General features: G+C 39.3%; 1 protein-coding gene across 4 annotated transcripts in view; it reads left to right on the forward strand.

Moving 5' to 3' along the window:
* Arfgef1 (ARF guanine nucleotide exchange factor 1) overlaps nt 1-26526 on the forward strand; it is a 94416-nt gene that overhangs the window by 50543 nt on the left and 17347 nt on the right. For 2 of the 4 annotated variants that reach the window (XR_015619622.1, NM_001277056.1), the window contains exons 18-29: nt 176-347; nt 1495-1646; nt 6714-6842; nt 7521-7679; nt 7889-8039; nt 16188-16278; nt 20649-20689; nt 20784-20953; nt 21675-21826; nt 21953-22125; nt 23662-23822; nt 24639-24769. Coding sequence is in view for 1 of the 4 variants with exons in the window: in NM_001277056.1 (NP_001263985.1) it covers nt 176-347; nt 1495-1646; nt 6714-6842; nt 7521-7679; nt 7889-8039; nt 16188-16278; nt 20649-20689; nt 20784-20953; nt 21675-21826; nt 21953-22125; nt 23662-23822; nt 24639-24769 (1682 nt within the window). In the remaining 3 variants the exon portion in view is untranslated. The remainder of the gene's footprint in view (nt 1-175; nt 348-1494; nt 1647-6713; nt 6843-7520; nt 7680-7888; nt 8040-16187; nt 16279-20648; nt 20690-20783; nt 20954-21674; nt 21827-21952; nt 22126-23661; nt 23823-24638; nt 24770-26526) is intronic. The other 2 variants (XR_015619623.1, XR_015619624.1) reach the window with 1 other exon arrangement.

Consider the following 26526-nt stretch of genomic DNA (forward strand, 5'->3'; position numbering starts at 1 on the left):
TGTTTATGCCCAAGCGAGCTCTTTTCCAGATGGAGACACTTAATAGTTAACTTCATATTTTTCATTTTTAGACTTCAGAATATACATAGTCTCATAAAAAGATATTCTAATTCTTAAAATATGAGTGAGATTTTTATGTTAATTTTTAGGAGTGATAATGGTTTTTCATATCTAGGTTAAAAACAAAATGACGAAAGAACAGTATATTAAAATGAATCGTGGTATCAATGACAGTAAAGATCTCCCTGAAGAGTATCTATCTGCCATTTATAATGAGATAGCTGGGAAAAAAATATCAATGAAAGAAACAAAAGAACTAACAATCCCTACAAAATCAACTAAACAGAGTAAGTACCAGATTAATCAAATCTGATTGTTCAGGGGGAGACATGGTTGTGTGGGTTAGTTTCTTCTGGTTCTGTGGGTGCTTGTTTAAGACTGGGTTCCCTATTTTTCTCAAGCTGACCTGGAACCTTTTCCTCACATTTTAAGAAACAGGGAGGTATGTGCTTAAGGGTTTTTGGGGTTTTTTTTGCCTGCTTCTTGCTTAATTTAAAACAAAAAATAATCCATATAGAACTGTTAAAATGGTGATTGATTAAAAACTAAATAATTTACATGTGTTAGGAGTGTTTAAATATTAACTTGTCCATATAGCAGTTCATTTCAGCAGGGATTTGGAAATTAAATTTGGTTAGAGAGCACTAAAGAGATGGCTCAGAAGTTAAAAAGCATTAAACATATTAATTAAACCTTTACACTTAAGCAAGTGTTTTCTGACTTGATTTCATTTTGCTTAAATTATAGCATTCCCATATCATATTTTTTTCTGTCCTCATTTGATATATATGGTTGAAGTCAGGGGAAAGGTGGTGATTTGCTGGGAAATGCTAAAATTACCAGGGAGTGTCAGGGTCAGTGCTTTTCTGTTTTGCTGACTCGGTACAAATGCCACTGTCTTTACCTCTGTTCTCTTCTCCTGTCCCACACTTGGTTGGCTTCCTTGACAATTACATTTTGAATGTTGTACTCTCTGAGATTTTTTTATAGGTTTTACTTCTGACAAATAGAATATTCCACCCCCCCCCCAACCCCTACGCAAAGGTGCAGTTCACCCTTTTAAAGTGACAAGTAGGGCCTTTCAGCACAACCATCAATCAGTCAATTAATAAATAAAAGGAGCAGTTATGTTGGCATTTAGTTTATTTATAGTGTCGTGCAACATTACCTCTGGCTAAGGTGAAAATATGTGGTTACTCCAAAATAAAGCCTTGCACTATTAACTAGTTACTACCCAACCCTCCTGCCTCTGCCCTGGCAAACACCAGGCTACTCTGTCTCTCTGGGTTAACTGTTTTATGTATCTCACACACTCGGACTCAAACAATGTATGATCATTGCTGTTTGGTGTCTTAGGACTCTTATTATTAATTTACTTTATAGTGTCATCTTAATGAGCCTTCTATTTTTAAATGGTAATATTTGTTATTTCAGATGTAGCCAGTGAAAAGCAAAGACGACTTCTGTATAATTTAGAAATGGAACAGATGGCCAAGACAGCTAAAGCACTCATGGAAGCTGTGAGCCATGTTCAGGCACCTTTTACAAGTGCAACACACTTGGAGCACGTGAGGCCTATGTTTAAGGTTAGAACTACTGGTAATTCTGCTGCACTATATATTTTTACATAATTTTGCTTAGCATATTTTTAAGTATAATAGAGCCTATTTGATGTATAAGATATTCTCTGGTTATTATTAGAGTTTAACTAATACAATTATTTCTGTGTTAAAGAAGGTGAGAGACAACAGTATGCAGTGTAAGTAATGGATGGAAGTGTAATTTCAGCAATTAGAAATAGGAAGATTTGGGGACTGGCCATTAATCCCTTGGCTTGTTTTTTTCAGTTATAAATGATTTATTCCTAAATCTCCATTCATTCCGATTTCAAAGTGATCCAAGGCTCACACTCTCATCATCACTCCTAGCCCAGGGCTTCTAAGGTTCTGAGTAAAACTAGAATCATAAGTGTACACTGAGAGATAAATAGGAATACCTGCTCTGAAATGTGATCCATAGACCACTGTCACTTGATTGAATAAAACTGATTTTCCCTCTCCTAAAAGTGATCAATTCTGAGTAGCTTCATGGCCACTACTCTTGCACTGTGCCGTAATTTTGTGCAGGTTTTGTGTGTGTGCCGACACAGTCCCTGTAACGGCATATGTGCACCTACACTTTTGTGTCTAGAAAACACTCTTTCCTTGAAGTCATCTACCACTTCTGGTTCTTTGTGTCCCCTCTTCTACATAGATCCCAATCTTGAGGGAAGGGAGCTGTCGTATAGATCTTCCATTTAAATCAGAGCATTGCAGAATCTCTTACACACTGCATGTTGTCCAGTTGTGGCTCCGTAGATGGCAAGAAGCAGTTTCTCTGGTGAAGGTTGGATAATGTACTTATATATGGATATAGAAATAAGTTACCAGGAGTCACTTTGTTACTGTGTTCATTTATCAGAGTAATGTAGGGGCTTTTACCTAAGGCCTGCGAACTATCTGGTCTCGGGGAACTTGGCGTTACTGACAGTATCAGATATGCATTCTGTCTTATGGAGTTGGCCTTACTTCCATTTATAGAAATAACGTAACATCCACGCCACCGTTGCACTAATGAGCATAGCTTGCCAGACAGGTCATTGTTACAGCTGGGTAAGATGACTGCTGTTCTCTTCCAGGAGCATGCCTAGCAACTTCAGTTCTATAAACAGTAGGCCATAGAGTCGAAGCTTCCAGCTGAGCACCAGCTCGATTGCTCATTTTCTGTGGTATAAGTGTGGGGTGTCTTCAGTAATAGAGTTTTAATTGTCAAGTTGTGGAAGGTAACTGTCTTAGTTAGGGATTCTATTATTATGAGGAAAAACCATGACCAAGGCAACTCTTAAAAAGGAAAACGTTTAATTGGGGCTGGCATAGTTTCAGAGGTTCAGTCCATTATCATTGTGGCAGCGTGCAAGCAGACATGGTGCTGGAGAAGCAGAGTTCTCCATCTTCATCCAGAGGTAGCCAGGAGGGTGGTCTCTTCCAGACTGGGCAGAGCTTGAGTGCTAGGAGAGACCGGGCCAGACCCATGCCAACGAGGCCACACCTCCTCATTGTGCAACTTCCCATGGGCCAAGCATATTCAAACCACTACAGTAACCAATAATTACCAGTAGTTTTGTCCGTAGCCTGTAATATTAGGGGTGGAGGGATAGGGATCCTGTAGGATCACATTGGCCAACAACTAAAAAGATGAAATTTAGTTCCTGGAGTTGGGTGTTTCACTTCATAGCATGTGATGTCTAATTGGGGTATTATTCCTTCCATTCTTATGGAAATTGTAATTTAAACTCATTTTTCACGTGTATATATATATACTTAAGAAACCTCTATAGTAGTAGATTTCCATATAACTTTTCAAAGGGCCTTTAGTGCTAGTTATTCCCCCTCCATACTTTCTCCTCCGCCCTGCCCTCCCACCACTAGCCCCCCATTTAGTTCTCTGTCTCATTTTCTCTGTAGGGCACTACACCCTGTTCCATGCTCCTTGGAAGACCCCTCCCACTGCTCCCTTATTAGCTACCTCACCTCATGGGTTGTTTTTCTAAATGAAACACACATCTAAAATATAAAGCTAACATCTCATCTGAGATAAAACATGCAGACATTTTTTTCTCTCTGGTCCCTCAGAATGATTCTTTCTAATCCTGCCCGTTTTCCTGCAAAGTTCACGATTTCACTTTTCTTAACAGCTAAATTCTGCTGTGGAAGTGTACCCCATTTTCTTTAGCTGCTTCCCCTTTCTAGCTATTATGACTAGAGAAGCAATGGAGATGGAAATGGATGAAGCATCCTTTGGGCATATCTCCAAACCTGGTGTAGTGGGTATTGAGGTAAATTGATTCCCAGCTTCCTAAGGAGCTGCCACAGAGATTTCCACAGTGGCCACACACATGCACTCTTAGCAGCCATGGTTGGGCGTTCCCGTTACCCTGCCTGCATCCTCACCAGCGTGAGCTGCTGTCATTTGTATTCATCTTGGCCATTCTGACTGGAGAAAGAGAATCTCACAGTAGTTTTCATTTGCGCTTGCCTGATGGCTAGGGATGAACGTTTATTCCCTTAAGTGTTTCTTAGCCGCTTATATTTTGTTATTTTTTAAATTCTATTTAATTTTTTATCCCATATTTCAATTGGATATTTTTTGGATGTTCGGTTTTTGTAGTTCTTCATATATTCTAAATACTAACCCTCTGTTAGATAGTTAAAAGATATTTTTTTCTTTCTGTTTACTCAAACAATGGTGTCCTCTGCTCCACAACTCCCTCCCCCTTTGTTCCATGTGGTCAGGTTAACTGTTGGTCTTAGTGCATCTACTCTCAGGATACTGTTCAGAAAGTGTTTGCCTGTGCCAGTGAGTTCAAGCCTATCTCCTACTTTTTCGTTGTCCTAATCAGAGGATCGGGTTTTGTGTTGAGGTCCTTGACTACACATCTTTTAATCCAAGCATTATTTTATGGGGGAGAAGAACATGCTCCTATTCCTAATTGTCAAAGTATCTTTTATTCTCTTGACGCAGTTGTCCCCAAGGACTTACTGCCTCTGTGTGCTAGCCTAGGCCGAGTCCTGGGACCTTTTAACCTCCATCCAATCTAAGAATGTTTTCAGTCTCTGAGACTTACTGCTGAATAAGCTCACCCTTTCTAGCTCTTTCTGAACGCTAGCTGGTCAACCCACCTGTTAGGGCACAAAACTCCTGCTTAAACAAACTGATTCACCCTGGCTTCTCTCAGCTTCCGAACTGCGGGGCAGGCCTCTTACTAACTCTGGCAGTCTGTTCTAATCTTCTGGCTCCTGTCTGTCTAGCTTGTTCTCTTTCTGTAGCCTGTCTCTGTACAACTGTCCTGGTAAAACTGCCTCCTCTTTTTCTTTCTCTGGTTGATCTCTTAAGTTACCCCTTTTCTCCCTTTTGGGGTGTTGAGCAGACCCTGCTGTTAAACCTCTCTCTGACTCATCACTTTTCCTGCAGCTCAATTAGACATCCCTTTCAAACATGAGATCTCTTTCAAAACATGGGTGCTTTCCCCACAAACTAACTTTAGCTGTGTTCTTTGGTATTAAGGTGTGCACTAAGGGTGTGTCTGTGCTCCAGCCAGAGTTAAAGGTGTGTGCTAAGCCTGAGCCATACCACAGCTAGAACCCACTTTTCTCAGTAAATAACAGGCTCAGGGTTCACAGTGTGATCAAATATTCGCAACACCAATATCTAGTACAGTTCCTGGTTTGTAATTGCTCAATAAATAAGTATTGGTTGGGGGAAAGGACTACATAATTTCTAATTTTCTAGAATGTGACTTATGATATTGAGGAATATGAACATAATCATTAGAACATTTTTTATATTTTGCTAAGTCTCATTTTAGAAAGATTTGTACAATTATGTGCAGACAATAGTTTCACTGTCAGCTTAATATTATTTAGGGATAATTTGATAAAGAAAGCACTGTCTTGGATTAACCATAATCCTAATGAAGAGAAATGTTTTTCCCGTTGACTCAAGAACCATGTATATTTTTTTCTTAAGCTATAACACAGGTTTTCAACCTGAAATGCTTCCTGTGTCTATTGCTTTCGTGGGATCCTTTGTAATCAATAACTGCTCTCTTGTGTGCACACCCCATCTGAAGCAGCATCTTCAAGTGCTATAGATGCAGACTGAGGCCTAGGAAGAACCATGGTTCTAGAGCTTGTGTGCTGTGTATGGATTTTAAGCTCTCACTTTAAACTTTCTGAACCGTAGAAGAAAAGCTTAAAGTAATTGTTTTCCATAAAATGCTATGTTTCATAAACCTATAAAAATCTCATCGTTTCTATAGTGCACTGGTAAATTAACATTTTTTATCTTTATAACTTTATGCTCATATTGCTTTGTGCTCCGTAAACTATTAAAAGCAACATAATTTAATATCAAGCACCGCAGCTGTGTGGATCTCTGTTGTTTGCTGTCCATGGTAAACAAGTGCTCTGCCGTCGAACCGTCTCACTTTACTTCTTACTTTACTTTACCTGGTTCTTTTAAAGTCCTTTGCTTTTGGAAACTGCGTCACAGCTATCTCAGACTGGTCTTGACTCACTCACGGTCCTGACTCCACCTCTGAAGTGCTTGGATCACAGATAATGGACCAGGGCCTGCTGAGGATAAAATAACTACTCTCTTCCAAAATGTGTAATGAATAGTTTATTGATTATTTTAAAATATTGTTCAACTAGGAATCAAATACTGCTTTATTCATGTAAGTAAATAGTACAATGAAGACAGGCTGAGTGATGTTTACAGCAGGCTTTGAAAAATGTAGGATAACTTGTTGCAAGTAGGAACATAATTCAGGGGACTGTAATGGAATATTGTAAAAGTCAGTGCTTATAAGGAGAATTAATTCTAAGTCAAAGGTAAGACTTTATATATGACTGTTGACTATTTCTGTTTTTTCTCTGTTGTGACTACTTTAAAGATACTATTATTAAGACACACTGAGTTCATGTTTGGTTCCATTTATTTAAGCCCAAGAAACATCATTTTGTTTTTTCTTTACAAAAACTTTCTTGCTTACTATGCCAAGAAGTTCAGTTACCACTTGATATGCATGTTATTTTAAATGTTGATTTTTCTAGTTGGCTTGGACCCCTTTTCTGGCTGCCTTCAGTGTGGGTCTACAAGACTGTGATGATACTGACGTGGCCTCTCTCTGCCTCGAAGGGATACGATGTGCGATCAGAATTGCATGCATCTTCAGCATTCAGGTGACAGCATTTTACCTTTACAGCCAGGTCTGAAAATGAACACCATCAGCACAGCTCAGCTCACAGCGTTTTGCTCTGACTTTCTTAAAAACCAGCTTCAGATTTGTGATAAATTTAAATAATTTTAAGAGACTGTGATAGAGTAGTTCTGTATGACATTTCTAAACATTTTAAGTATTTATTTTAGATGCCTTTTAAACCTCAGAACTAGTTATCTTTAAAAGAACCAAGTAAGTACCTAACATACTTTCCATGAAGACAGTCCCTCCTAGGAGTTTCTGACTGGACTTTATTTTTCTTAACCCATTTCATATTTCATTGTAAATGCTATGACTTAGTGCATTACAAAATACAGCCTAGCTATAGAGGAAATAATGAACAAATTTATAAATCAGGGTTTTGTTAAAATAATTGAAACAAAATTTTCAATAAACTTGTTTTCACTGTATAAAATCATTTGTGGACTACCGAAAGTCTCATTTTGAATTGTCAATTCAGATTGTGTCTAGGTTTAAGACATTTCTGAGCATTCTGCCTTATTTGAAGTTAGTTTTGTTTGTAGTCCATGACATGTTCGCTAAAATTTACTAAACAGTTGGTTTAGCATAAATTAGAGGCCAGTCAGTGTGCTGTGTTTTCAACCATGTAAATATCATTCTCATTCTCTCTCTCTCTCAGCTGGAAAGAGATGCATATGTCCAGGCACTAGCCAGATTTACCTTACTTACAGTGAGTTCTGGTATTACTGAAATGAAACAGAAGAATATCGACACAATAAAAACACTCATCACAGTGGCTCACACAGATGGAAATTATTTAGGAAATTCGTGGCATGAGGTAGAAACACTTTTAACTTTGCAATTCAGTTTTTAAAATTACTTGATGCTAAATGTTCTACTATTAATAAGCTTTAATTGTAGAAAATAATTTATTTTAAATAAACAACTTTTACAATATAATTTATAATGTAATATTTTTAAATCCTGACTGCATGTATTTTAAGATACATACTTTTAAAACCTCGCTTTTTTCTTCCTGTGCTGTAGATCCTGAAGTGCATTAGTCAGTTAGAGCTTGCACAACTTATAGGAACTGGAGTGAAGCCTCGGTACATTTCTGGGACCGTGAGAGGCAGAGAAGGGTCTCTCACTGGGACAAAAGATCAGGCTCCGGATGAATTTGTTGGTCTGGGGCTAGGTAAGGAGTTTTAAATTCCTTTTAGAAAGTGTCAAAACTTTTTAATCACCATCTTATATTTTTATTATGACTATGAAATATAATTAGAGAAATTGATCTTTGCCTAATATTATAGAGAAAAACAAGATAACTAGGAAATTAGTCTTTTTTCCTTTGACCTGGTTTACAGTATTAAATGCTACTTAGTTTTTTCCTTCTGACTGTATACAGGATACACTTCAACTCACTTGCTTCCCAGACTGGGCAAGTACTGTGTAGACTGGTATAGGTTAAGGAAGAATTGGAGCAACTAGAGAAATCATCCACACTCACATTTTTAAAGCCACTGCAGGCCCAGCCAAACTGTCAGAATGGAACCTCTGACCCAAACTTTCAGAAAAGATGGGAGTGGCCAGTAGTACAAATGAAAATATTAGCAAAAGTAGTAAATGTCAAAAAGATGAAAGATAATATATATTTCAGTAGTGAATAGAAAGAGTTCAAATGGGATAGAGAGAGGGCTCAGTGGTTAAGAGCACTGACTGCTCTTCCTGAGGTCCTGAGTTCAAATCTCAGCAACCACATGGTGGCTCACAACCATCTGTAATGGGGTCTGATGCCCTCTTCTGGTGTGTGTGAAGACAACTACAGTGTACTCATATACAGAAAGTAAATGAATCATTAAAAAAAGAAGAAGAAGAGTGTTCAACCAAGGAAAATGCACAGACTTTGACCTCGACTTCTATACTTTGGGTCTGAGTTCTCCATTTCTTTCATGCTTATACGCCAGCCACTTTAGCTCCAGGTTTGCTTTCCACCATTGCACAGTAAAGGCCATCTAATTGCAGGATTATCAGGACTAACAAGAATGTGCATGTGAATGGACTTAGCATAATGCCTGTTGCATTAGAGTTTAGGATATTATTTGACCATTCTTCCCACCCCACATCCAACTCTTCAGAAGCATGACTCTTCAGAAGTATGCCAGAGACCCAGCAGTGTTTATTTTTTTAACACTTATTTAACAGTGTTTATTTGGTTGGACATTTCCTGTTTTTATCGTATAGTAATTTCTGTTGTTGTTAGTAGTCCTTTGGAAACCTAAGATGGTTTCAAATCTAAAGAGGGAAGATAAAAGACTAGGACTATGTGTCGATTTTAGGTTGGATTGAGTAAAGTTAGTTCCTTGTGGTGGTTCAACTAAAATAATCTAACTAATCTGGCAGAAAGTCTCAATGATATCATAGCAGAATGTGATGTGACGTATGAATTCTTGCTATCGAGTCCAAGTGTATTAGACTTGGTGGTCCAGCAGTAAGAATTTAGAACTACTTCAGCAGTGGCGTGGGAAGCCTGAAAATCTACTTCTAAACATCAGAGTAATAATTACGGCGTAAGATAGCAGAAGATAGGGCTGACACTGTTGACAGACAGGTCAGTGTGTGCCAATAACTGGATAGTTACTCAGGCAGAGAGAGTAGGAAGGCTGAAATGATGGGGTTGGTTGCTAAAGTCAGCTGTGGCAAGAACCGCAGGATCCTAGTACAGTAAAAACCAAACATCAGTTAAAAACTTGAAGCTAAGTATTCTAGTCTAGAGAGACAGTGGTACTTGCCAACACTTAGTATATTTGAAAGTGAATGCATGTTAATTTATGCATTGTATTGTAGTGCTATTTAGATTTCAATAATAAAAAGTGACCTAATATTTTCCTTCATAAAAAGAATTTACATGAAGATACATCAGACCTCCTTAAAATAAAAACGTGTTGCCAGGCAACTGTAGAAATCAATATCTCTTCTTATCCTTTTAACCATCCTTAATCTGTATTGATACATTCTCTATCTCACTATGTGGTCAAGGTGTACAATTCTCTTGCCTCCACCTTCCAAGATTACAGGAGTGAGCCATTATGTCTTTTTGTGTAAACTTTGTCTATGTCATAATTTTTGTTTGTTTTTTTTAATATCCTCTATTCTCCATTCATTTCTGTTTGTCAGGCGATCACTTCTGACTCTGCTTTTGAGAAAACTACTACTGACTTGGGCTTTTTTGAGCAGAGGCCTCCCTTTGAGCTGCCTTACTGGTTTCTACCCAGCCTGTGTAACAAGTGCTCACCTCTGTCCCCAGTGCTCACATAGACAGCAGGTACTTTGCTGAGCAGAATGCTTTATTTAGTGTTTAGCTGGGAAAGGCTGCATACGCACACAGCTGAGCCACTTTAAACCTTTTCTGTATTAACCAGCATCTGTTCACCGAACAGTCTGTGAAACCCTATTGACAGCATTGAACATCAGCACGAGTCACCGTTCTAGAGGTCCTTGGACCTGGGCGATGGAGCTGAAAGCACCAGACAGTTTATACCAAGCAGTCAAGACAGGGCACATGAGTCAAGTTCACACAAGTTCAAGCTGTACACAATCATAAGGACAAGCTGCATGTGGCAAAAACAGGTGTTTTTTTTTGTTGTTGTTGTTTTTTTTTGTTTGTTTGTTTGTTTGTTTTACAAAACATTAAAAGGATAATTTAAAACATTTAATCGAATAACAACAGAATCTGAAGTAAACTCACACCTGGGAGGAACACAAAACATGTTTTCCAAGAAAATTTCATGTTTTGCCTAAACTGAGGTCACAAGACTCTTGTTTTCTTCAAGCCTCTCACGAGCACTCAGAATGCTCAACACTACTACATTCCTGGACAGTATTCTGACAGTCAAGCTTTGATATCTATGGAGCTTTGATTCCAAAGCCCACGGAGACACCTAAATCCTGGATACTCAAGTTCCCTATGTTGTTGTAAAAACATATTAAAAAAAAGTCTTTTTACCCGCTCTAGGTCCGGCACTGCAGTGCCCCAAGATCTCTTCTAGCTACCTTGCCAGAAGCACACATCCCAACTCCATGGTGTCCCACACACTCTCCCAAATTCAGTTCTCCGCATGGAAGAACGCACAGCACAATAGCCTTTGGTCCAGTTGATAAGATAGAATTGCCCACCTAGACATACAAAGCCCTGTACACATCCACCCCTTAAGAACATTGATAACAACCTGTAAAGGTACAGCGTGGAATCTTAACCTCAGCCTCCATGTTCTCTCTGCCACTTCTCTCTCGTCTCCCTCTGCCATCCTTTCCATCCCGGTTTCCTCCCCTTCCCTCAAACTTTTCTCCCGCCCCTCCTTCCTTCTCGTCCAATGACAGGCCTCCTTCTATCTTGTACCTGCCTCACCTGTGACATCATCCCACAGCCTACATACAGAATATAGTATATCCCTAGAGCCAACCCAACACATGGCCTGCTGTGCATGTGAAGTCATCTCTAGATGCTGTATAATATCAAATAACAAATTCTACACAAATAACTGTATATGCGTAGAAATAAACATAAGTGTAGTACAGGTACAATTCTTCCCCCAAATATTTTTCTCATTTTTATTTTTTATGATTGATTTACCTTTATTTTTACTTTATGAGCATTGGTGTTTTGCCTGCATATATGTCTGTTGGAGCCCCTGTAACTGGTGTTACAGGCAGTTGTCAGTGCCATGTGGGATTTGGAATTGAACCCAGGTTCTCTGGAAGAGCAGCCATTGCTCTTAAGTGCTAAGCCATCTCTCCAGCCCCCTCATTTTTATTTTTATTTTACTTATTTACGTGATTGGTTTTTCTGTGTAGACCTGGCTGCTTTGCTCAGTGGGTGGGGTCGGCATCAGTCTCAGATCCATCTGCCTCTGTCTCTCAAATGCTGGTGTTAAAGGCACACACTTCATTAAAGGCCTGATTCATTTTTATTTTTTTAATTAAAATAGAATTACATAATTTTACCTTTTTCTTTCCTCTCTTAAATCCTCCACAGAAAGTCCCCAAGTGTTTTTTATAGATATGAAACTAACATGTAGAGGGCAAACTATACATGAAAGAAGTTTGTAGCTTTATATTTTAGAAACAGAAACTTCAAATTAATTAAAAGCATCAAGCCAAGGGCAGGATGGCAGGTTGACTTAGCCTTGCTGGCTGCTGGCCCAGTCTCATGGTCTCAGGTGGGTCTTTTCTCTAGCAAAAACAGCAAACAGCCCACCCCATGTAAAACTGTCGAGCTCCGTGCACGTGCACATGCACGTCCTAATCCCAGCATTTGGGAGACAGAGGCAGAAAGATGACAGGGTCAAGGTCAGCCTGGGCTACATAGTGAAACTGTCTCAAAAATATGTAATTTTGAAATTTGAATAGGCCTTCTGTGCATATTACTTGAAAATTCAGTGGCTTTGCCACGCAAGTCTTTTTAATATATATAACAATTAGATCTTTCTTAGCCTAAATATGAGTAATTTGATAAAATGGAAATTGTTGCTACTATACTATCACATTAACTCCGTGAAAGATGTTACTAATTTGTTAAACAGCCTGAGTTTCTAGACATTTTATACAGTCTTTGGTTTCTTTAGTTATTTTAAATTTATTTTTATTTCACACGTATTGGTATTTTACCAAATGTGTGTATCTGTCAGATCTCCTAGAATTAGAGTTACAGCACTGAGCGTCCATATGGTGCTGGAAATAGAAACCAGGTCCTCTGGAAGAAGTGCCCGTGCTACCAAACCACCAAGCCATCTCTCCAGCCCCTCCTTTAGTTTATAATTGACTACAAATCACACTAAATATTAAAAGTTTAAAACCTCTAGAATGTGTACTTCAGTTGATGCACAACTTATGTTATGTGATAACTGACACTCTATCCTCTGATACGGTTTTCTTCCTTCCGTTCCTACTTGCTGTGTATATTAGAAGTTCCTCGGAACTGTTTCCCCACCACCTCGATTACTCTTGTCATTTATTTCATGCTATCATCTTTGATTTCTTGTGTTACAGAGACTGTCAGCTTACCTCTTGCCTCTCTTCCTATTGCTGTATGCTACCTAATTACTTCCTGGAGAAGTGTGAAGCCTGACAGTCTTTAAAAAGGACAAGTGACTCTGTCTCCTAAATGACTGCTGCATTGCTGGGTTGCTGCCATCCTTGTAATCCTAGCACTTTGGAAACCACAGTGTGTTTCACAGTCAGACTCTCATTAGAAAAGAAAGAAAAGAAAACAGTAGTTCATTCCAAAGACGAAGCTCACTTTGGGGAGTGCGTTCCTGCATTAATAAGGCCCTGGGTTTGATCCCAGCACCAAAACAAAAAGGTCTCACAACACAACCATAACACCCTTAGACTTCTAATTTCTTTCGAGTTTGTTTGGAGGTTTTAGTGGGGAGCACAGATATTCCTATATTTTAATTAAAAAGCTGTCTTTCTCTATGGGGGAAAAGTCGTCCTCCTGACCTGAGCCCTTGGCTGCCAGGAAGGTATACTTGGAACTGTGAGGAGGGAAGAGAACACCCAGTGAAGCAGCCATATCAGTCTAATGACCAGCCCTGGTAACCAGTGGGTGACAGATGGCCCAGCTGATCACCTCATATTCCCTAGTGTCATTACAACTCCATCTCCTCCTGCTCTTCTTCCCATTCCTATGACCACACAGAGTAGGTTGTGACATAGGCTCACAATCCGTTACTCTAAAATAACTCTTTCTGATACTTTTCCGTGATCCTCCTTTTTCACATAGTTAGCCGTCCAAGTATAGCATCAGTTAATATTTCATACCCTTTACTAACATTAGTCTTGTTAACAAAGTTATATATAGTCTATTTCAGCTATCGAGTAACCTTTACATTGCATCGAAACTTACTGTGCTGCTTTGCTGGTACAGTAACTGTGTGGTCCTGTCTTTTGTATACTGTTGAGTTCCTAGAATAGAAGTTGAAATAACTGGCTTAAATGTCATTTGCTGTCTTTTTATTTAGAAAAGATTTTAGTATTTGGTCAATAGGATTGACAAGTATTCGTTAGGTGCCTACTTTGGGTTTGATATTGACTAAGGTAGGAACATATGAAAAATGTGTATGACTTGATTCTTCACTTTGAGAGAGGTTTTAGTCCAGGTGAGAAGGCAACATAGACTGTGTGAGTAGTGGCAGTGTGAGTGGTACTTCGCTGAGTCAGATAAATGAGAACAGTGGCGCAAAGTCCTTCAGTGGACACTACTATTGGGTACAGTGACTGACACCACACGAATAAAGACACACACTGGTTAAAATGTTAAAGATGGGTACTTACATGGCAGGGGAAGAATTTCTATTCTAACATAGTAAATAAAAGGAAGGCCACAGCTTGTTTAGACGGATTGGTCTTGTGAGAGAAAGAAGTGAAGAAAAGATCATAGAGGGAAATAGGTCTGGGCACGTGAAGCAATCTAAGACTGAGACTGTAAAAGCTTGGAATGTAGGAATGGAAATACACAGATAAAGTGAAAGGCAGATCTAAAGATCTCAATGTAAAGTGGGAGGCACGCTACATAGCTTCATATTCCAAGGAGGAAGAACCAGGGCACTGTCACAACCAAGTCAAGTAAAGCCAACCCCTAACAGTATGAGTAATTTAGTATCAAGTGCCTGAGATTCACTCAGAATCTTCTGGGTTCCAAAGGCTTGGACAGTGTGCAGTTTACAACACATGCATCTTGTCATAGACTGAGGCTGGCTACAACTCTGCATGACACTGGCATCTCCAGAAATGCCAAGGCTCTGCTGCAAAAGGTCTGCATAGAGCACTCTTGGGCTCTTTTCTCTGACTGCCACATAGCCACACCCTCTCCATGACACCTTCAAGCCTGGGGCTTCTGTGTCAACTGAGGCTGCACTGTCATCAGTGGCCTCCCTGCTCTCCTAATGCCAAGTCTCAGCTGTTCCTTCATGCCTTATAACTGGTACCATGTGGGGCACCCTTGCATATTACCAGGTTCAGCTGCCAGCAAAAGATACAGCTTCAGTTCCCTCGGGAACACAGTAGCTAGCTCTGTGGTGCTGACCCTGAGGAAGTACTTCCTAGAAGATTGTTCATTAACGGTGCTGGGTTTTCCCCAATCATCACCGACTTCTCAGCAGCACTCTGGTATCCATTGTCCCCATCTGCAGCCCCAGGCAACCCAGTTTCTAATGCACAGTGTCACACAAAGAGCCCAGCAGAGTCTGAAGTAGCCCCTCAAACTTGACAAGCCAGGCCTGCATCATCTGCACTGTAGTCATCGTTATTCTTAGTTTGCACAACAGCTTAGTAAAGCTTTGAACACTCAGTTTCCACAATCCTCCCCCAAGCATGGCCAAGTCTGTTAAAGCAATACTCCACCTTTGTAACAGTTTCTACCTTAGTTATAGTTTCTTTCTATTGCTGTTATAAAACACCATGAATGAAAACAGCTTGAGGGGGGTGTTATTTCATATTACATTTTCAGGGAAGTCGGGGCAGGAACTCAAGGAACCTGGAGACCCACACATGGTGATTCAGACACCATGGAGGATGCCTATTTACTGGCTTCATCCCATAGATTATTCAGCGGCATGCTTATAGCACCCAAGGACCACCAATCCAGAGGCAGCCCCACCCTTATTGAGCCGAGTCCTCCCACATTAACCATCAGCCAAGAAAATGAATGCAGCGTAGGCCAAGCTGGTCTGGACATTTTCTCGATCAGAAGTTGACTCTAGCTGTGTCAAGGTGACATAAAACTAACTAGCACATATTGAAGATAATCCTAAAGTATAGTTGAAAACTAGGAGTATTGTTTCACTGTCTAACATGGAGCAGTTTCGGGTGCAGAGGGCAATGATTCTTACAAATAAGAGAATGTTACACTATACGAAGAGTTTCCATAGGCTTGAGATTAAATGACAGAAATTCTAATGTGACCAACTAAGCAGAAAATAGCAATAGAACTTGTGCATTTCTTAAAGATTAAGGGAAATTTTGTCTAGTACCACTCATTTTGTGATCTAAACTCATAGTACTCTTAGTTTGTGTGATCCTTGCAGTAGTAAGTCATGCCTTCTTTACTATGTAGTTGGTCACACTGAGCCCATGTCCCTGATTCCCACCTGCCATTGGTATCACCCTGTGCAGCACTTACTATGAGGAAGATAACTGACTTTAGAAATGTGTTCTAGAACTCTTCAGTGCATTGCTCCCTTATTTTCTAACTAAAATGGTGCATATTCTCTCTCTCCCTCCCCCCCCCCCCCTCTCTCTCTCTCTCTCTCTCTCTCTCTCTCTCTCTCTCTCTCTCTCTCGGCAGTTGGAGGAAATGTGGACTGGAAGCAGATAGCCAGTATTCAGGAGTCTATTGGAGAAACCAGTTCTCAAAGTGTCGTGGTTGCTGTAGACAGGTAAGGTGTTCACTTTCTCCCCTTTTCTCTTGAGTACTATTTCAACACTGTTTTGTTCCACATTTAAAAATAAAAAAAACATTGTCAAAATAACCTTTAGAAGTAATATAAGACTTTTGTGATATACTATAATTTAGATGATAAAGTACCTTTAATTTTGGTTTCACAAATATAAAATACAGAAAGGATTTTAATTATGTAAAAATGTGTTGAAATTAGTACTGGAAATATTAAGCAAGTACTATTCTTGATGAAAAAACAAATCATTATTTATAGAGAACTATCTTTTTTAAACCCTTGAAAATAAGTATATCTTTCTGAGTACATGATATAAAATAGCATTATGGATAAAGTAAATGGGTTTTGCTGGAAATTCTCATTTGCTTCTTTGAAAAGCTCTTCAAAATTACTGTATTCTATACATTTCTAGGTTAATGTTCCCAAAACTGAAACTACTTTTTACAAAACTGGCAGTCAACATTTTTTTTTTTTTTCCGGAGCTGAGGATCAAACCCAGGGCCTTGCGCTTGCTAGGCAAGCGCTCTACCACTGAGCTAAATCCCCAACCCCCAGTCAACATTTTTTTAAACTATTTATGTTTGAAGCTTTTAAAAATGTACCAGTTTTTCCTTGATGGTCTAGATACTCAGGCTGATTTATTGTTTATTTTACTTCAGATAAAACTGCAGGAGATGCATATCTGTGCTCATTCTCACTGCTGGCTAGTTTTGTATTGATGATCACAGTGTCTGTTTTATGCTTTGGTTCATAAAGACATTTGGGGAGTAGAACCAGCCTCTGGATCTGTTCAGAGAGAGCCCTTCTTCCTCTGTATGCTTCCACAGCTGGGTAGTAGCTGCCTGTCTGAGTTTGAGTTGCATTGCTGTGAAGAGACACAATGACAAAGGGACAGCATTTAATTAGGGCTGGCTTACAGGTTCAGAGACTCAGTCCATTATCATCATGGCAGGAGACGTGGTGGTGTCCAGGCAAACATGGTGCTGGAGAAGGAGCTGAGAGTTCTGGCATCTTGATGAGAAGGCAGCCAGGAGAAGACTGGCTTCCACAGTCAGGAGGGGCTTCTTACTGCACCCCACAGTGACACACTTCCTCCAACCACACCTCCTAATTGTGCTGTTGCCGGAGCCAAGCATATTCAAACCACCACACTGCCATTTTTGCTCCCAGACTATGCTCCATTCAAATGATATTCCTGTCATCTTTGTGCTTATTGTGACAGTCTATTTAGATACTACAAGAATTACAAGAATCTTAAGTGAAGGCAATGACTCTAAATGCCTCCATAAGCTGCTGTGCTCTACACATGGCTAGAGAGAGACTGAGCTCCTCAGGCTATCGAGTGAGTGAGAATTTGAACGCCTTGCCCAGCTTGCACGTCCTCCTGCCAGAAGTCTGAGCGGGTCTCCAGAACCTCTGGTTGCTGTGGCAGTTCTCCTCTCTTGCCTTGGTTCCCCTCTCTCTGCTAGCATCACAGTCCATGACATTTCCCTGTGACTGCAGGGTCTCCAGTTTTCTATTCTGTAGTTTGTCATTTGCTTTTTTTTTCTTTTCAATTAAATCCTTCCTTATTTCTTTGATGTCTTTTCTGTTGTTCTCATATTTAATTTTTTATTCTAGTATTTTTTGCTTATAGCTTTGCTATAAAAAATTATTTTTTTTACATAAAAACTAACCACTTTTCTTAACTCTCTGTCAACCCTCCTTCCAGTGTCCAGCCAATCCCTTCAAACATTTCTCCCAACCATGCCTCCCTTAGTTCCCCAGCAGTCTACATAAACCGTCACTTCTCCAGTTTTCCCAATACCAGCAGCTGCAAACGGTTGTAGCCTCTCTGCTCAGCTCCGCTTCTCCTGGCTCCACTGTCTTCTAACAATGTCTTTTCCACCAACTGCCTCCTCCTCTCACTTTACCAGCCCCCAACTCCCTGTCATAGCCATAGCTGGCCTTTTTATAACCTTTCCTGTTCCCCACAGTCCAAAAGGTAGCGAACATTGAAGATCATAGGGTCAAGCAGTTTTAACACTTAAGAATTCTTAAAGGTCCAGTTGACTAGCAACTGGGGATCCTTTAAAGGGACAGGCCCACAAGAGAAGTCAGACTAAACTTTCCCTTCCATGAGAATACCTCTAGTTTGAGAGAAATCAGATAATCACATCTGCTTGCATAGCCTATAATTTTTACTTTGGGTGAGATGAGAGCTTTGTACTTTTTCTGAATTTTATGTTTTGGGTTCAGTCTAACCGTTGTGCTAGAAGGAATGAAATTTTCCTGATTTTTTTTAACCCACATGATAGTTTTTTGCCAAATTTTTTAATTACCTCATTTTACTTAAAAGGTTCAAGCCATTCCTTACCAGAAACTGAGATTTTTACAGTTCCTAACCTGCTTCGTTTCTTATTATTACACTGCAGTTGAAAATCAGTGTAACAGTCTATGAATTGTGATTATATGTGATTATGTTATAAATGATTGTGTTAGTCGTAGAGTATATTGAAAAAGTTTTCTGCACGTTTAATTCATGTAAATATGATACAGTATAGAAAAGTACTTAAAGAGACTTGAGGCTGTGACAGTTTGAACCTTGACTCTGGCATTTACTAGTACTGGGACTCTTAGATAGATAGATAGATAGATAGATAGATAGATAGATAGATAGATAGATAGATAGATAGATAGACAGACTGACTGACTGACTGACTGACTGACTCTGGCATTTACTAGTACTGGGACTCTTAGACAGACAGACAGACAGACAGACAGACATGTATGTTCCCAATCACAAGGTGGTACTCTCCTTATATCATATCTATATCTCTACTAGTGAGCTTACTCCAGGGGTTTTTTGGTGTCGCTGCTGTTTTTCTGGTTTTGTTGTATTTTGTTTTTTGTTTTTCAAGTCAGGATTTCTCTTACATAGTCCTGACTATCCTGGAACTCACTTTGTAGACCAGGCTGGCTTTGAATTCAGATCTGCATGCTTTTGCCTCCTAAGTGCTATGGTTAAAGACATGTACTACCATGCCTGGCTTTTTTTTTTTTTAAGTATGTCTTGTCTTGGCTACTTTATTTTTTAATGCTTTATTGACTCTTTTTTAAAGATTTATTTATTTATTATATATGAGAGCACTGTTGCTGTCTTCAGACACACCAGAAGAGGGCATGGATCCCATTACAGATGGTTGTGAGCCACCATGTGGTTGCTATGATTTGAACTCAGGACCCTCTGGAAGAGCAGTGAGTGCTCTTAACCACTGAACCATCTCTCCAGCCCAATTTATTGACTTTTATTTTATGTGCATTGGTGTTTTGCCCGTGTGTATGTCTGGGGGAGCGAGTATTAAATCACTTGAAGCGAGCTAGATTGCAGACAGTTGTGAGCTGTCATGTAGATGCTGGTAACTGAACCCAGGTCCTTTGGAAGAGCAACCTGTGTTCTTAACCAAGGAGCCATCTCTCCAGTCCCCTTATTATAGTACTTTTAAGATTAATATTTGAGCTGTTCCTGTCTTTGAGGTTTCCCCTTTATCATGTACATTAGTTGTGGTGTTTTAAGTTGAGGAATATCATGCAATCTGTGAAAATTTAGTATCCTCATAATTCAGTGCGTGGTAAAAAGGACAAGCTCTCTCTGTAGACCGAAGTCTCTATGATACTGGTACAGAAAAGCACTCAGGAAAGAAGGCCGCACAAAGCTGAGTCAGATAGCATACATATTCTCAAACACGTGGGTGTTGTCAGGAAGCTAGTCCAGCCAGTTCTTGGTTAAAGGGAGAGGGTTTGTGATTTTTTTTTTTTTTTTTGTCATTTTTAAGTCCAATCAAGTAAACATTACTTCTAAAAATAAAATACAACCGTATCTTAAGAACTTGCTTAGGGCTTAAGATACTGTAACTCAGTGTGGTAGAGCACTTGATTAAAGTGAAATTATCAGTAAACTTGAAAAGCTTTTCCTAGTAACCCATTTATTGCTTTTACAATATTAGTATTATAAAACATTAATATTTTCTTAACTATTTTAAGAATTAAATTACAGTTTAGTTCTTAAACAGTTAATTGTTATTTACAGTAGATATTTTCTTAACCTTAGAACACTGTAAAACACCTGCCTCATGTTTTGAAATGTGTAAATAAGGTTACAGTGTATACTCATGAGTACAGAATATAAATGAGAGAAACAGTTCAGACAAGTCTTGTGTTGGTAAGCTCTGTTCTGAATAAATATTCATTTAGTCATTTGGCCCTCTTAAAACACCTAGGAAATGTTAATACTTCTGGTCATGACTTTTGAGTTGGCATAACCGAAATAAGACTTCATAAGGTTTTTAATTATATGTTATTTTTTCCCCCAGAATATTCACAGGATCCACAAGGCTAGATGGAAATGCTATTGGTGAGTATGAATATTTATTTTACTCCTAAGCTGTCCTTTTGTCTAAAAAGCTTTAAAGTTATGATTTAAAAATGCAAATATGTTTATTTTATAGTCGATTTTGTTCGTTGGCTCTGTGCCGTGTCTATGGATGAATTGCTTTCCACTACACACCCAAGAATGTTTAGTCTACAAAAAATAGTAGAAATATCATACTATAACATGGGAAGAATAAGACTGCAGTGGTCTCGGATTTGGGAAGTTATTGGAGATCATTTTAATAAGGTATTTGAATAATTATAGAATTTGTTTACATTTGCAAAATTTGTTTTAATTTTTCTAGTCATAATCTGATTGACACTTTTTTCTTCTAAGCAAACGTTCATTACAGTTTTATAATTAAATTTAGAAAACCTTTCAGGAACCATGCTACAAACTTTTATTACCAGCACTTCGGTAAGTTGAGGCAAAACATCTGTGAGATCAAGGCTAGCCTGGGCTATGAGTATGTAGCAAGATCCTGTTTCAGAAAGAAAAAAGAAGGGCTGGAGAGATGACTCTTTACAGAGGGCCCATGTCCAGTTCCCAGTGTCCACATCTCGCAGCTCACAACTATCTGTGATTACGACTGTAGTTTCAGATTTATTTATTATATTTAAGTACACTGTATACTTGTATATAAGTATTATATTATACTGCTCTACTTCCTTGCACACCCACACACATGCACAAATACACACACATACATAGTCACGTACTTTTTTTTAAGGAAACAAAAACTTTTTGAATTGAATTCAACCATTTTCAGAAATGATTGCTGAAACTTTTCATGGATTCTTTAAATTACTGTGTTCTGTTTTTCTCATTCTTGTGCCTTGTGAAGAGCCTAGGGTTTGGGTCTCTGCTGCTGATTTTGTTCTTTTTTTTTTTTTTTTTTTTTAAGGCAGAAATGAACAATTGTAGTCTTATCTGCAACATTGGAATCTTGGTCTTGTTGCCCTTACAGGTTGGTTGCAATCCTAATGAAGATGTAGCCATATTTGCAGTAGACTCCCTGAGGCAGCTATCGATGAAGTTTTTAGAGAAAGGAGAGCTTGCAAACTTCAGATTCCAAAAGGATTTCTTAAGACCTTTTGAACATATAATGAAACGAAACAGGTACTATGTTTTTTGAGTTGAATAATATCAGTAATAACTTACTATATTCCATGCCAGGGGAAAAAATAGAAAAAAGAGAAATGGGTTTCATGTGATACATTTTAAGCAATTATATTGCTATTTTAGGTCTCCAACAATTCGAGATATGGTCGTGCGTTGTATAGCGCAGATGGTTAACTCTCAGGCTGCCAATATCCGTTCAGGATGGAAGAACATTTTCTCGGTGTTCCACCTAGCTGCATCAGACCAGGATGAGAGCATAGTAGAGCTAGCATTCCAGACGAGCGGGCACATCGTCAGTAAGTGTCTAACTGTTCAAGTGCACATAGAAATGCCGGATGTATTTAGTTGGCAAACCAGGTGTGGCTTTAGGTTTACAGATGTTACTTCTAAAACCAGAGTGAAAAATCATAGTAATTGTTATAATATGGTTTCAGCACAAAAAACAAAGGGAATAAGAGTCACTTTGCGTGACTGTGGTCTAGGAGCACAGATTTGATTACTCCAAATTCCATGCTCTAGAATGGAAGCAGTGTCACGGGGTTTTTATAACTTTACAGAACAAAGAAAGTCTTAAGTCAGACGAACTTTATAATACAGTTGTGGGTACATTAGAGAGGCAGATACATTGCATGGGGGTTCCAAGATGCTATCATTGATGACATTCTTAGTCTTGGATTGGTGTTCTGATAAGTTATTATCTCCTAAGAGGTTTTGTTTATTATCACAAAATATTAGTTCAGATATAGAGTGGGTCAAAGAGTGGTTGTTCCAGAACCTAAAACTAGCACAAGATAAAGTAGATAGCTTCTGAGACAATAAAACTTCAGTTTGTCTACAATACTGAAATTCCAGCCTCCCCATCAGTCTCTGCTGACACAGATTCTCCCTCCGGATTCTTTTGTTCACAGCCAGGCATAGCTTTTCAGGAATTTTGTTCACAGGGTGGTGGTGGTGGTGGTGGTGGTGGTGGTGGTGGTGGTGGTGGTGGTGGTGGTGGTGGTGGTGGTGGTGTTTTTAACATGGATTGAGGGTTACTAGGTGGCATGCACTGTAATACAACTGTTCTTGTAGGCATTGTTAAAAACAGGTATCCAGTCAATTCTGCAAATCTATTCAACAAAAGTTAAAGTGCACCCATTACTCTATTATGTTGTGTGTGTAGTACAAATGAAGTAGACACATTTCTGTTTCATGTACCTTTTGCTACCCTGCCTAAGCTCCAGGAATGGACTGTGCTATGAGCCCCCACCCAGATTCCCTTGCCTCCATGGATGAAAAGCACAGTCACATGTTGCTCAGTACTCAGCTTGCCTTATTGACACAGTTGCTGGGCGTTACTTATCTTCTGCCTGGAGATGCCTGCCCTTATCAGTTCTCTTAGCTCCACACCTCTCCACATGCCCTCAACTTTAGTTGCTCAGTTACATTTAGTCACTGTGCAACATTCCCAACCACCTACCTGTGGCCACTTGGCCCAAGATCTCACATGGCTGAAGCATGGTGAACTCTGGTGAACTCTCTCCTCTCCCTGAATCTCCTCCTGTGGGGACCCAGAAGTCCCACCTATTCCTTCCACCCACCAATTGGCCCATGGCTTCTTTACTGATAGATCAAGAACCAATTGGGGAACAGAACCTTAGCATCAGAACCACCCCTGCACATTTCCACTTGCCTTACTACTTAGGACAGGCTGGTTGAAGAGACAGACTTGGACCCATTTCTGGCCCCCTTGACAACCTGTAAGAAGTACGTACATTTGAAATTAGTACATTTTGCATATAATTAAAATAATTTAAATATTTATTATTTCTATTTGTTTTTCTCTGTTTTAGCTCTTGTATTTGAAAAGCACTTTCCAGCCACTATTGATTCTTTCCAGGATGCAGTGAAGTGTTTATCTGAATTTGCGTGTAATGCGGCTTTCCCAGACACAAGTATGGAAGCAATCCGACTTATTCGCCATTGTGCAAAATATGTGTCTGATAGACCTCAGGTATATAGCATTTAGTAAACAAAATTTTGCTAAATATTGAGTACAATCTTAAGTCTATATTTGTTTTGGAAGTGAGGGTAGAGGAAGCATTTATTTTGAGCTGAGAATCAGTCCAAACTTGGTTGTGAGTTAGGGTACTTGCCATTACTGTATGGTCAGGTACTCTGTGTGTGTTGGTTTAATTTTCACAACACTGAATGGGGGAGGGAGTGTTGCAGCTTTATATAAATAAGGAAAAGGTACAGACAGTTTTAAGTGTGCCCATAAGAGCAAAGCAAGTAAAGGAGAAAGGGTTTGCAGCCCGGCCTGCTTCTAAGCATCTTGCCCTGCTGCCTGTCTGCCTGTGCCTTGCAGCTCTTGAGTTCACTGGCTCTGGATGAATGTGTACTCAAACACCGAAATAAAATGCTGGATCGATAGTCTGGCTGCTAATTTTAATTTGAATAACTGAACCTCTCCTGTGTATCTGATGGGAAGGAGTGTGTGCATATGTGTGTAGGTAGTTCTCTGCCAAGGCCCGAAGCATCTGAACTCCTGGAGCTGGGAGTAACAGTAGACCACCTAACAGGAGGAACATGCCCAGCTCCATGGCAAGAGAAGGATATACCCTTAACTGCGGAGCCATCTCTAGCCTTGAAAAGCCAACTTTGTAGAAAAAAAATCTAGTCTAAGGCTCTTCACAGACAGTTGTAAATCTTTAGCTCTTTGTAAATTATTATGTTCAAGTTCTCACTTTGATTGTTTTTCCTGAGAAATATTAAATTGACCGTGTGAATATTTAACTTTGCCTTACTGATTCCTTCTTCTCTCTTGAAGGCTTTCAAAGAGTACACAAGTGATGACATGAACGTGGCACCTGAAGACAGGGTGTGGGTGAGAGGGTGGTTCCCAATCCTCTTTGAGTTGTCCTGTGTCATCAATAGATGCAAATTAGATGTAAGAACCAGGTAACAATCCGTATTGAACATTTAAGCTTTGAAGGGTTTGTTTTCATTTCATTAACTTTTCTTATGGATAATATACACACGTTTACAATTAGAGACAAGAAAAATGTTGTTTACCAAATGTATTAAAAGAATATTAAGTACAACTTAGCCTACCCAAGATATTACAAACACTCTATTTTCACAGCCTATTGAGGCCTATTGAACGGTAAACCTGTTATGACTAAGTTGATCAATTTAAGGTTTAATCAGCTAAAATGAATGAATTATTTCAGCTCAATTCCAAATACAATGGAAAAAAAAAAGAATTAGAGAGAGTGCATGCAGTCAAGTTTGGCAGCCTGGTAGTGGTGATGGTGGTGATGGTGGTAGCAGCAGTAGTGGCCTTTAATCCCAGTACTTGGGAGGCAGAGGCAGAGGCAGAGCTCTCTGAGTTGGAGGCCAGCCTGGTCTACAGAGTGATATCTAGGATTACCCGGGCTATATAGAGAAATCCTGTCTCCAAAAAAAAAAAAAAACCTAGTAGGCACATTTTAAAAAATGATTACTAGATGTTAGTGCAAAATTAAATAAAGTCTATTTTTATCTTATGTTTAATACTGTAAACATTTTTTCTCATACTGTTTCTTCTCAGAAACTGCAATTAATGATAAAATTTCTTCCTGGAAAACAGTAGAAACATTTTTTTAAAAAATTAATTAGCTTTGCACTCCTGTTCCTTCTGCCCCTTCCTCCCATATGCTTACGCTAACAGGAGTGAGCCCCACATAGCTGAAAGGATTTTTAAATGAATAGTCCTAAATTTAACAAGTTGCTAAGAGGACCTCTATAAGCAGCTTACCCCATGAAAGTACAAAGTAAAATGTCTGCTGAGCTCTAGAAAGTACTGAGCTTTTTAAGAAACAGCTGTAGTCTGAGCCTACTTTGGATCCTAACCTGTTTCATTAAATTTCTGTTAAAACAAATAAAGCTCTAACAGTGAAATGCTCCTCCGACTGTAATTCCCAGTTTAATTTTGATGGGTACAGTTATAGCATGAGAGAGGAAGAGTCACTTTCCTTCCGTCCCTGCCCTTGCCTATAGCATGCATTCGGTGTTAGAGGCCGCTGTGCACTCGATGGGGGCTGAGCAGAACATGCTCAGTTTCCATGTCCACATGACCTCAGACGTGCGGTGAGCCTGGGCACGTACGGCACATGACCTAGGTTCTGTACAGTCCTATGGAACATTTCAGACATTTTTGTTTTAACTGACCATTTTAATACTTCTAGAAGTAAAACTTCAGGACTAAAGGATGCTGATCTATTACCAGATGAAAGTTAAACCTCAGGACAAAGTAAAATGTTAATATGTTAATAATTTTATGAAAGTATTCAAGAAAGATAATAATCAGAAAGGCAACTTTTGAAAGTCAGTTTTTGAGCTTAAAAGCTTGTCAGTATACTCTGTGGTGTTAATTTGTTCGTCATGCACTGACTGCTTCCTGAGTCATGGGCACCGCCTAGAGTTATAGCCTGAGCCAGGGGATAAGCAGCCTGTGGTGGAGACTGGGCCTCAGTGGGCAGTGGTCGGGTTAGCAGAGCTTTTTGCTGACACTATGGGGGCAGCATCCATACTGGTGGCTGGAGTCCCTGTAACTCTTAGAATTTCAAAGACTTTTCCGAGGGGGAAGGGGAGGGGGCGGCTTAAACTGCTGTGAGCCCTTTCTTCCTTTCCTTAGTTCTACAAAATTAATGTTCACTCAAGTGATGAGTTATTTC

The sequence above is a fragment of the Rattus norvegicus genome, chromosome 5 (assembly GCF_021556685.1).
Source record: "Rattus norvegicus strain SHRSP/BbbUtx chromosome 5, alternate assembly SHRSP_T2T, whole genome shotgun sequence".
NCBI lineage: Eukaryota > Metazoa > Chordata > Mammalia > Rodentia > Muridae > Rattus > Rattus norvegicus.